The 12449-nt window shown below is 56.8% G+C and overlaps 1 protein-coding gene across 15 annotated transcripts in view; it reads left to right on the top strand.

Annotated features, from left to right (window-relative positions):
* BANP (BTG3 associated nuclear protein) overlaps positions 1–12449 on the top strand; it is a 133328-nt gene that overhangs the window by 53851 nt on the left and 67028 nt on the right. For 13 of the 15 annotated variants that reach the window (XM_059045932.2, XM_067019728.1, XM_067019723.1 and 10 more), the window contains one exon: positions 7650–7889. The exons of the other annotated variants lie outside the window; for them this stretch is intronic. In XM_059045932.2, coding sequence (XP_058901915.1) covers positions 7650–7889 — 240 coding nt within the window. The remainder of the gene's footprint in view (positions 1–7649; positions 7890–12449) is intronic. 15 annotated transcript variants of the gene reach the window in all.

Below are 12449 nucleotides of genomic sequence, written 5' to 3' on the forward strand. Positions count from 1 at the left end.
CCAGTCCTTCATTCCTCTTTACGGCCGGATGACGGCCCATCTAAATGTGTAGATAGGCCACACTTTGTTTATCTGACACCCATCGATGGACGCTGGCGTTGTTCCCACTTTCTGACTGTCACAAACAGTGCTGCTCTGAACGTTTGTGTGTAGGTTGTTGTGTATGTTTTCATTTTTCTTGGGCTGATACCTGGGAGTGGAATTGCTGGGTCAGGGCAGCTAGTCTCTTTACTCATTAGACTTGAGGAAAAGAGGGCTGCTCCTGACTTCATCTTAGTGGATATCGAATGAAAATTACATCTGCAGCAATTGCAGAGAAAGCGAATTGTTCTTATTCTTTTTCCATGTGGATTCTGGGTAGATACTCCTGTAGGTCTGGCTGTGTACTTTAGGCCTAATTTGTTTGGTTTAAACAGCCTCAGCTCTGAAACATGACATTGGATAATTCAGGGGGAGTCTGGGGTTATCATAAAAACAAAAAATGTCATCTTTTAAGTTTGTATTCCCTAATGTGATCTGATGAATGTGAAATATATTTCAGGGGGGGACTGCAGATTGACTCTAATGTGAGCTTACAAAAAGGGATCAAAATTTGAGCTTATTAGTATTAAGATCTGTAGGGAAAAGGTACAGGTTTTCTGTGTGTCTCAGTGCAAGCTTGCTGCCACTGTCCTCGGGAAGGTGCCCCCCCACCCCCTGCAGTTCTACGTCCTGAGAATGTCAGGTTGAGCTACCTCGGTTGGCATGGGGTTTGGGAAGATGGAACAGAGACCGCCGGTGTGTGCACGGAAACGTGGGCAAAAGAGCTAATCTGCGAACGTCTCGCACGGGCCTGTAGTGGCGTCACGTGGCCAACATCCGGTGACATTTATGATGCACTGAGAGTCGGATTCGCTGCTTCCCTGCTACGTCCTCCCGGGACTAGAATCGCTTGCTCGAACGGGGAGCGTCCAGTCAGCTAGTTCCTACCCGAGAAATGGGGATAAGATGTAGGCGCCGAAGGGCTGGAGGCTCGGCCTTAGGTGGAGTCATCTTATTTCCCGATAAGAGCCCAGGGCTGCAGATAGACAGATGTTCTTCTCTTCTTATAAAAGTATTTCTGTGCCTGATCGCAGAGAACCACAGAGTTGCAGAATGGCTATTTCTGAAGAATTCCGCATTGTCTGCCTGAACCGGCATGCCGTCCCCTGGCAGATCTTTATTGTACCGCAGAGGTGCCAGGGCATTTCCCTGTGTGTCAGTCGGCACTTCCGGCTGTCACGGCACCAGCTGCATTTGCATCAGAGGGGCGCCGTCCGTGGCGCGCAGTGGGCCGCAGGCTTGTTTCTTAGCTCTTGCCCTTCTCTTCCCCGGCACAAGGCCTTCGTTCAGCCCAATCTTGGGTAAGTACTGGACGTGTGTGGGGTTTGTCGTTCAAAGGTTAAGCTGGTGAACTCAGTCAGAGAAACAAATTAGCCAAAATGGACCCAAAATGGGATCTGTTCATTCATGAAGGGATTTAGTTAGATTCTTCCTGAAGAGTTTAAATTCCTGCTGTGTATGCATTTGATAATTCTTACAGAACTTGACTAATCCTGCATGTAAAATGTTTGGTGCTTGCCTTTAATAGGGAGGTACTTCTGTTGTAATTGAATTATTGTCAGAAATCAGCCTTGTGTATGTTGCAAAGCCCCGAGTCAGTGAACTGATCTATACGCACATGTCTGTGATGTGCTGGGGTGGGGGGCAGGGCAGGGAGGTAAAGTCTGGGAGGAGCAGGTGATCCGGCAGCCTTGTCAGGCTCCGCAGGGGGATCCCAGGGCACCTTCTCCCTGGTGTTGCTGGGCTGCGGGCTGCGAAACAAGATCAGTACAAATTGCTGTGTTCACGAAACTGCAGCCGTACGTGTGCTGAGGAGGAAACTTAGCCAGAAACATTTCTTGAGAATTTGTTCACATAATTTATTTTACATGAACTTTTCTTAACACAAATTCTTTTTTTTTAAAGATTTGTTTTGATGTGGACCATTTTTAAAGTCTTTATTGAATTTGTTACAATATTGTTTTCGTTTTATGTTTTGGTTTTTTGGCCGCGAGGCATGTGGGATCTTAGCTCCCCGACCAGAGATCGTACCTGCACCCCCTGCATTGGAAGGCAAAGTCTTAACGACTGGACCGCCAGGGAAGTCCCTGCATAAATTCTTTGTGTATTTGGTAACATGAAAAACGCATTTTAGCAGCCGTCATAAGTTGGCTGCTGACAAGAGCAGGATTAAGAAAGAGGGTTAGGGCTTCCCTGGTGGTGCAGTGGTTGGGAGTCCGCCTGCCGATGCGGGGGACGCGGGTTCGTGCCCCGGTCCGGGAAGATCCCACGTGCCGCGGAGCGGCTGGGCCCGTGAGCCATGGCCGCTGGGCCTGCGCGTCCGGAGCCTGTGCTCCGCAGCGGGAGGGGCCGCAACAGTGAGAGGCCCGCGTACCGCAAAAAAAAAAAAAAAAAAAAAAAAAAAGAAAGAGGGTTAGTGTAACAACGTCAGTGGGTCTTCGTGCAGGACCACGTAGTGAATGGTCACTGACCCCAGATCAGAGAAGAGCGGCTGGGGGTGGCATCCCAGCATCCCTTGCCGAGTCTCGGCCCGGTGTGAGGGACCCAGCACAGGGACACCCGGTCTCGGCCCGGCCCTCCGCTCTTTCTGCCACGCGTCCTTGGATGCTCTCTGCTCACAGGACTGTGCTCCGCGGGCGGGATTCCCCGGAAGAGGCTGGGCTCCGTCCGAGGTGTGGCCGCGCGGTTCTGTGGGATGGGCCCAGCCTTGGGGACGGAATTGGCTGCAGTGCCAGAGACGTTTGTGTTTTCCCTTTTGCTACAGCGTCATCCTGTATGTAACCTAACGCTTTCGAATTCCCAGTTTAAAAACCCCAACCTGTCAGTCTGTCCGTAGCTTAAAGATGTCACGTCAGTCCCAAAGGAGCAGAGGTGCTTGGGCTACAGGCGCATAGTTCACTGTGTCTAAAGCCAGGCAGGCGAACTGTCAGCTTCTGTGGTTGGTTGGAGTGTTACCGATTCACTGCAGGTGTCACCCTTGGACGAGGCTCACGGTCAGGGTGAAAACACCTTAATTCAGAAGGGCTCAGAAACAGGCGACAGCTTCTAAGGACGGAGTGTGATCCATGCTGGGAGGCGGCCCACAGGGCCTGTTCTGGAAAACCTCCTTGAGCCCCTTCCCAGGGCCACTTGGTCCCCCCCCACCCCCAGCCCGCACCTCACATGTGGAGAAATTCGTAAGCAGCTTGGGCAGCCTTTATAAAAGCCCGACGGAAACGCAGCCTGATCCCTGCTCGTGGGCACGAGGCGTCCTCTGAGGCTGGCCCGGAGGTGCTGGAGCCGGCCTCGAGGACCTGACCTCATGCGACCCCCTGGGCCGTGTGTGGACACCCCGTTCACCCCAGAGCCTGCGTCTTCACCATCCCTTGGGTGCAGACTGAAGCGCCTCCCTGGTGGTTCCCTCTCATGGCTGCAGAGACCGAGCCTGTTGTGAGTGACCGCTGAGGGGGAGCGGTGCCGGGGGCGTCTGGAAGCCGAGGCAGCAAGTGTCCAAGTGGCCCATCCTCGGGGCCCTTCCCCCCATCACAGCTGCCCACACAGGACTTAGAGGCTTCGGGGGCCCCCTGGACAGAACACCGGCGTCTTTGGACAGAGCCCGGGTGCTTGGCCGGGCTTGATTCCGGGGTGGCATTTGGAGTGCTGGTGAGATGTGTGCGGGGCATGCAGGCTGCTGTCGGAGGACTCGCAGTTTGCCCTTTGCTTTGGAGGAGTGGTGACGCCTTGTGTCGCGTTTTCTCAGAGTCCCTGAGTTGCGGTAAGGCATGTGAAGTCCTGGCACGTAGGAGGAGCGGAGTAGATACTGTCTTGTCTTTGCCCCACGCGATTAGCTCCGTACTTGGGAGAGAGGGACCCCCACACCTAGACCCGGGCCGGGCCGAGTGGCCCGGAACCAAGGCTCCCTGGTGTCAGTGGACGTGCTGGTGTGTGCATCAGCTACCTCGGGACGTGTGCCTGTGCGTGTGTGTGCGTGCATGTATATACACATGTATGTATGCATGCGTGTCAGCGGGTGGGGAGCAGGGGAGGCATGACACAGGTAGCTGCTGCTTCTCTCTGTCAAGTTGGCAACCTGAGACTGTGGTCATCCTTTTCATCTTGGGGATTTCTCCTGTTCGTTTCATTTTCCTAGAACTAAAACAGACCCTCAAAAGAAATATTTGTATTCGGAACTGTTTGGTAAGAAAGTTCAAGCTACTGCTGAAGGTTTTTCTTTGAATAGGTTTTTTAGAAATGTCCGTTAATTTAATTAAGATTTAAATGATTGGAATAGAAAGCGAGTTTATTTTTCTTATAACCCAACTGGTAGTTTTTAAATAAAGCCACTAGAATCTATTGTTTCAGATGCCAAAACTGGACCAAGCTATTTTAGTAAAATAAATACATCCTTTCTGAATTGTCAAAAGGTGAATTTCTCAAATTTCTCAAATATTTATGTGGGCAGATGCTCCGTCTTGTTTTACATTTAAAAGACATGATTCATTGTCACTGGTGGGAAGCCGGGCCCAGGCTGGGCTCGGGCTCTCGGGTCGGTCAGAGGTGGCCTGGGGCCGAGTCAGCAGGTGTGGCCCGAGCGTCTGGGCCGGGGAGCGTGGAGGTGCTGCCGTCTCCCGGAGTGCCTCGACCGTGACCAGTGACCATGCAGCCCCGCTCCTCCCTGCCCCCGGCGGGGTCCCCTGCTCCACGGCAGTGGCTGTGTTGGTCAGACTTGCTGCAGGCTGTGTTTCTTGTCCGCCTGGCTCGGGCTTCTTGCTGGTCAGATGGCCACACGCCTGGCGCTCACAGCGTTAAGGAAGTTATAGGTTGTAGACAGGTTATAAAATGCCTTCCACAATTTTGAGGTGTTTGAAAGAGACTTTCTGCACAATTCCCGATGTTACCAGAGATGTTTAAGCCATTATTTTCTGGAGTGATAGGGAGGGAAAATAGTTAAGTTTTAGACTAATTTATTTTGGGGGGGGGAGCAGTATTCCCTGAAATAATAACTTCTGTAGGAATTTAAAATGCCATCTTTCCTTCTCCAGAATGTTCTGGTAATAATACTCCTGGAGGCCCATCTGCCAGCTCTGGGGCTGGGCGTTCGTCCATGGCCACGTGTCAGCAGGGAGCTGGGCGAGGCAACAGCCCTCGTGGGCCCGCAGAGCCCGTCCCAGTGGCCACGCGCCCCCTCCTGCTCACGGCGGCCGGCCGGTCGCTTCCTCGCGGAGCCCGTCCGGCCCTTTGCGTGTGCTCGTCTGCAGCACGGCTCGCACGGATCATCCGTGAAGGCTGGGGAGTTTCTGATCAGTCTGAGGGTGATCATTCTTTACGTAAAAATGAGGCTTGGCTTTCCTTTGTGAACTTTTTCATTCATTTAACGCGGTGTTTTGCCTTCCTAAGAATTAAGTTTAATAGACGAGGTCGCTTTTTCGTTCCTTTCTCCTGGGTCAGTTTGACAGTATCTGCCTTTACCCATATATGCGCCCCGCTGTGTGCATGGGACGGCGTGGCGTGACCCCGCCTTTCGCGGTTGTCGCTGGAGCTGGGAGGCTGAGGCTGGCCTGGGCGGCGTCTGCAAGGAGGGTGGCCCTTTCTCTGGCACATCGCTGTTGGAGCAGCAGGGCCAGGTCTGGGGCTTGGACAGGTGGGGCGCTCCTTGCCCCGGCCAGAGAGCCGAGGCCCCCTTGCTGGGGGCTGGCAGGACTCTGTCCCTGCCCCCCAACCCCCAGCCCTGCAGCCTCTGGTCCTGTCGTGGTGCATGTGCGAGGGCTGTGGCGAAGGGGATGCTTCCGGGGCTGGGGAGCCGAGGAGGGGGCCCGTGTGCAGGCAGCCCTCTGGGGAAGCTGGCTCTCAGTTGGAGTCAGTGGTGGAGAAGCCGAACCGGCCTCCCTCTTGGACGGAATGGCTATCCCGCCACCTCCACACACGCTCAGCGTCACTTTGACGAGACGTTGACTCGCCGTCTGGAAAATGATGCTGAGCTCCAGCCCAGCGTTTACTTTGCTTTAAAGATATTATCTAAATGCAGGAGCTGGCCTTGTAGGATTCAAGATACTTGTTCCTGAGAAAAGCGCTCTCTGGCCCCGTGGCGGATGGGGTGGAGCCCACAGCCCACTGTCCTTGTGCCCAACGCGGCACCCCTCCCCTCCCCGCCCCTCCCACACCCCTCCTTGTCCCTCCCTCTACTTGCTTCGTGGCTTGATGGCCGCAGGTGGAGGGAGGGTGGTCCTTCCACTCTGTTTGGTGTAATTAAGCCTGTGATTCTACATTCGCTGAGGGTTTAGATCCTGAGCACTAGACCCAGTGCCCGGCACAGAGTTGCCCAGTATCTGTAGGTAAACTAATAAAGTCCCCAGGAGTTGGAGCCTTCTTGGCATTCCAGGGATGACTGAGAGACAGCGCCTCTGGAAGTCGCTTCCCATCCATGTTTAGATCACGTGTCCACTAGCTTTCCTGTAGGCAGGTAAACATAATAGGTGGCTGCTGGCGAGAAACTGCCCGCATCCGAGCCTGTGCTCGTAGCTCTACCTCTTCACTTCTGAACCCTCCGTGTTCCTGAGAAGTGATTCTTCTGACTTATCTCTTATTCCAAGTTCCAAAAATCACATCTGTAATTTGTTCTCGGTCCTTAGCTAAAGTCAGGCTGCCCCAGCCCAGAGGTGACGCGGTCGTCCTGCCGGGGTCGTCCTGCCGGGGTCGTCCTTCCGGGGTTGCAGAGCCGCTCCTGGTGTCAGAGGACGTCGTGTGATTCAGGAGCCCAGCTGGGAGCGGCTGCCTGTGGCGCTGCAGGGCTGGGGGTGCGAGTCACAGACCGGCTGGCCTCTGGGCCTCGTGCTCTGTTCCAGGCCTGCGGCAAAGCCAGGCGGGGCTGGCTGCCCTCTGTGGGGCCTTCTTTGCACATAGAGGCCAGAACGTAAATATCAGGACATTTCAGAATAAATCGCGTGAGAAATCTTGAAACAGCGATGCCCCCGGCTGGGACACGACCTAAAGGCCCGCCGGCCTCGGCAGGAAGCTGGGTCCCTCTTAGAGGTCCTAGCTCTCCCCCTTATCGCCGCCCCAGCGCTGGTGCTTTCAGGGGCCGCCTCTCACACCTTAACTCGCCTCCACTTCAGGATCAGAAGGGCGCGTTTGGAAAGTGGCCAGGTGTCCAAGCAGAGTCAAGAGTTCTCTTGATTTGTGGTCATAAGTGGAGTTTCCTTTTGCCAAAGGAGAAGGCTTTTTAAAGTTGATGTTTGTTAGACAACCGTCAAGCCCTTTCACACACGTGGTCGATCCTGCAACTCCTGGGAGGCCGTGACAGAGAGGGAGGCTGGGTGGGGGGCGCTGGCGCACTTGGTCAGGGTGTAGCCGGGGGGCCCAGTGCCCCCTGTGTGCCTCCCAGATCGTCCCTCATCCCAGACGGAGCTGGCGGGGGGCCGGTGGGCTCGCAGACGGGGGTCTCCCGCCTCTCCTCCTGCGCGGGGGGAGTGCCAGCTGCCCTCCTGCTCTCTGTGGGCCCCCCGCCTGTCCTGGGAACGCCCCGGGCCGCCTCGCTGGAGGCAGAGCGAGCGGGGGCGTCGCCGGAGCTCACCGAGGCCCCTCTCTTGCAGAGGACTACCCCAACGGCACGTGGCTGGGGGACGAGAACAACCCCGAGATGCGGGTGCGCTGCGCCATCATCCCCTCCGACATGCTGCACATCAGCACCAACTGCCGCACCGCCGAGAAGATGGCACTCACGCTGCTGGACTACCTCTTCCACCGCGAGGTGCAGGCCGTCTCCAACCTCTCGGGCCAAGGCAAGCACGGCAAGAAGCAGCTCGACCCCCTGACCATCTACGGCATCCGCTGTAAGTGCGGCCTCCCGCGTCTGCCGCCACCCCTGTCCCGTCCGGGTCGTGGGAAGGCTCCGCTGGGGGCGGGCGCGGCGGAGCGGGACCCGTGCTATCAGGGGGAGGGGGCTCTGGGTCAGATCTGGTCACAGAGCCAGGAGAGGAGTTTGTGGATCGAACGTTTCCTTTAGGAAGGGCTGCCCAGGGCCTGGCCCCGCGGCAAAGACACCGGGGAGTTGGGGGCCTTTCAGACCCTGGCCTCCCCTGACCTGGGGCCGCTCTCGAGGAGAGAGGAGGGGTAGAGCCGAGCCTTGCCTACCCTCCGCTGACAGCGGCCTCTCCCGGGCTTCCCAGGGGCACAGGCAGGCCACCTGCCTCGTCCCTGTCCCAGAGGGCTGGGGTTCTGGGCTGCCCTCGCTGGTGGTGGCTGGGGACCTCGTCATACTGATCTGGATCCCCGCGTGGCTGTGAGGGTGGCACAGGCTGGAGTCTGTCATGACGGCATCGTCTGGATGACATCTGGAAGGGGTGCGGTGTGCCCGCTTCCTTCTCGTCAGCACCCACTGGCCTGATCTCACCTGAGAGCCTGCCCGACCCAGAAGGTGTTCGACACGGCTTACGATAAAGACACGAAAGAAGCAAGGAGGCTTTCATCGGAAGGGTTAGGTGGTCACGTCTGAAAAACCTGGTGCTGGAGAGCCGCTGTGGCTGGCGTGAAATTTAAATCTAAGTTAGTAAAACGGAATGGAAAACAAATTACCCAGAGTTCACTATCTCACAATAGAGAAGGGGTGCCATCCTGCCTGGGGGACCTCATTCCTCACACAGAGCTCTGATGGCGATCCCCGGGCCTTTGGGTGAGGGATGGTGAGAAGCAGGGAGAGGAGCTCTCCAGGAGCCTTCACGCACAGGGAGGAGTTGTCTTTCCCTGGTCTGCACACTGACCTTGGTGGAAGCTGGGGTGTGGCCTGGCTGCGGGTTCTCCTGACAGGTACTCAGCAGGGCGGCCGGTCCCTGCCTCACCCCAGGGGGCTCATCCTCCGGGTCCCCAGCTCATGGCCCCGGCCATTCCGAGTCCCCGTGTTCGTCTCGGAGCCTGGGAAACGTGTGGGGTGGCTCCTGAGAACCCACCCATGGGACGCACTGAGGTCAGCCCGCGGGGGGGTGGGGGGGGGGGGGAAGAAGCCGGGCACGGCGGGCAGAGCCCGGGCCAACTGACAGATGCGTAAGGGCTTTGCCGTCATGTTCTAGGCTTTGTGAGGCCTGGGTCGTGCCTACGTGGCTCTGAAAGCAGCGGTTCTCACAATGCGGACGGATCCGTGTGACCGTGTTCCAAAAGAATGTAGCTTTCACGGCAGGCAGCGCCCCCGCTGTAGAGCACCGTGCCAGCCGGGACCCTCACAGCACGCCGGCTGATGCCAGCGCTTCCGGAAACATGAGCCGGAATGTCAGCCTTGGCCTGAGGGTCACCTAGGGGCTGCCATGGCTGCTGCGTGTTGCAGGGGTCACTGGTTCTCTAGGCAGCGGGTGGTAGGTTTAGTGCCCCGAGCTTCTGAGTTACAAGCGGGGTGGTCTTGCTTACAGTGGAGCCAGCTGTGGGCCGGAGAGTGTTCTGGTGCGAGGCCGGCCTGCCTGCGTTCTCTTGGAGGCTCCTGTGCCTGGGAGAAGGGTCGGGGGTGTCTGGGGGCTGGCTGGGAGCCATGCGGACAGCTGCTGTGTGTAAGCAGCCCAAATTGCCCTGTACATTTAGCTAACAGTTTTTTCTTTTTTCTTTTTTTTTTCTAATTTTTTGGTCTCATCATGCAGCATGTGGGATCTTAGGTCCCCAGCCAGTGATCGAACCCGTGCTTTCTGCATTGGAAGCGCAGAGTCTTAACCAGTGGACCGCCAGGGAAGTCCCTACAGTTGCTTTTTTAGGCAGGGGAAGCCTGTGGGTGTCCTTAAAATAGAGGAATTCCTGACCCAGAGAATGTACACTTGCCACCACCAGCCACACCCACCTCGCTGTGGACAAGACTGGACTTATATTTCTCTTTTCTGATTGTCGGAAGTATTTTCCTCCCTTTCTTTTTTAAGGGAAAAAAATCAGCATTTTGAAACACATAGGCACTTCTTCTAGCGAGGGAACAAGGTTACTGAGGGAGAGAGAGGGTGCCCAAGGCTTGACGGGCCTCCCGGAAATTTGGATACGCAGCCGCGTAGTTTGTGTGCTCTGCGCGAAAGTAGATCATTATTATAACTTAAAAAAAATTGGCCACGCTTTCATGAGGCACGTGACCTAAGAATGTAGCTGTTGCCTTTTCCCCCCCTCGAATTGAGAATGTTATAGCCCGAGTTCTTAGGGTTTTTACTGGTGGGTCACATAGGCGTCTGCTTAGGCTGCGGGACACGCCTGGCTGCTGATCTCGTGAGACCAGTGATGAGGGGGGCGCCGACGTGGTGAGATCCCACGAGCCCCCCAGCAGCTTGGGCACAGACGGAGGAGTCGCGTGTCCGTGGAGAACTGTCGTGGGGTCAGTCCCCCCGGGGCAGAGATGGTGATGCTGCCGGGGCTTCGCTCACGCGTGGCGGGCTGCCCGAGTGGCCCGGGGCCGCCGTACCCAGCTCCGCCGACAGCACGGTGCCCTGTCCGGGTCTGGGGCCGTGGGGCTGAGATCACGGCGCCGGCAGGGCCACGCCGCTTCGGAGGGCTACGGGTGAGTCTGTCTTGCCTCTGGCAGAGGCCCACAGCTTGTGGCCTTTGTGGGCTGTAGCAGCGTAACTCCAGTCTCCGTGTGCGTCGTCACGTGGCCGTCTGCTCCTGTGTGTGTCTGTGTGTCTCCTGTCCTCCTGAGGGCATCAGTCATCCTGCACTTAGAGCACACGGCTCCAGTGTGACTGCATCTGCAGTTAATTAATCACGTCTGCAGAGACCCTGTGTCCAAGGGAGGTCATGTTCCCAGGTCCTGGAACGGACGTGAATTTTGGGGGACACTTCAGCACAGTACGCAGGGCCTGGGTTCTTTGGAACCTGGGTGGTCAGGCTCCTCTGGGCCCAGCATGTGTCTCTGGGAGCTGGGAGGAAGCCGTGGTCAGTGTGGGCTGGTGGCGGGACGGAGCCTGTGAGAACGGACGCGAGTGGGCGCCCTGGCTCACAGGCACCTTGGAGCGGCCGACCGCGGCCACCGGGCTCTCCTCATCACCGAGGAGCGGCGTCACTCGTGGTGCTGTGCCCAGCGCCTGGGGCTCCCCAGGCGTGGGGAGAGGGGGGCCAGCTGGCTCTGTGGCCGGGACGCTGGGCTCCGCGGTGCCCACACGGGAGCTGAGACCGTCACGTGAAGAAGTCAGTTGCCGGCGCTCACGTTTCTGCTTCCCTCTCCCTGGAACCCGAGGCTATGTTAGCAGTGCCCTGGTTTGCCTTCTGTTGTGACCGATAAGCCCCACGCCACCCCACGCCCCTCCCCGAGGACACAGGATTGCAAGCCCCGTGCCTTTTTTCTTGTCTGTCCTTCCTGTGGTGCATCTCAGCCCCTCGTGGGGCTCACACGAGAGCCGGGAACCACCGGTGTCAGCGACGGGCGTCCTGGAAAGGGGGAGGTGGTCAGCAGGGACGGGACCCCGCTCAGAGCCTCGGGGGGTGCCCGGGCACCACTTGGGAGCAGCACAGGGCCTGTCCGCTGCTTAGCCTCCCCGGGCTGCTGGGGGGCTACGCGGCTCATCTGCAGATGAGACTGTGTCCAGGCCGCCGGGGGGGGCCACCACCTCCTCCCCGGGCTCCCGCGCGTCCCGGCCGGGCGCCCGCTGCTGTCTGGGCAGAGGGGGGCGCTGCTGGGCTTTCTGTGGCCGATTCTTCTCCACTTGGGGGGGCACCGGAGGCCCGAACTTTAAGGCTGGTTCTCACTCCTCACTGAGAACTCGGTTTGGAGCTGCGGTGAGGAGATTGACATTCTTATTTCATGAGGTTTTCTTAGGAGCATCAAATGACTTGAGATAAAATGCTTCAACAAGTGTGAAATACCAGTTAATGCAAAGTAATCTTCTTCATCACTCATTGTAAGAGGTTTCTCCTCCTTTCACTCAGCTGAGGTTGCTCGGGGCTGGCAGAAAAGCTGCAGAACGCCTTTAACAAAGTCAGAGGAAGTCCGCCCATGAGGCTCCCGGGGCGGAGCCGAGCCCCCTGTGCCCTCCTGCACTGCGGCTCTCATGGGGGAGGCATCGGTGCTGCTGGCTCCTTCCTTAGTGTTTCCTGGCAGCCTTCGCGGGGGCATTTGCCATCGAGCTGGAGTCTTGAGTCACTGTTGGAAGGAACTATGTAATAAGATGTCTTAGAAGAATTTTTAAATGGCTAACGCAGAACTCTACGAATGTACGTTTTTTCTTCGAAGGATGTAAGCCAGGTTTTGAACTGGCAGATTGTTTTTTACAAAGTTGAATTTAAGTATTAATGTTTTCGCTCATTTCTTATGCTTGTGTGCCCACGTGTGTGTTGTGTTTATTCTCTTCTATTACTGACAAGCTTTGGGATTTTGCATGATCTCATTAATCCCTAGAGGCATTGGAAGGTGTTTGGAAGTTGTTTTCCTTGCGTGGGAAAGCATG

This window comes from Kogia breviceps, chromosome 18 (genome assembly GCF_026419965.1).
Source record: "Kogia breviceps isolate mKogBre1 chromosome 18, mKogBre1 haplotype 1, whole genome shotgun sequence".
In the NCBI taxonomy this organism is placed as follows: domain Eukaryota; kingdom Metazoa; phylum Chordata; class Mammalia; order Artiodactyla; family Physeteridae; genus Kogia; species Kogia breviceps.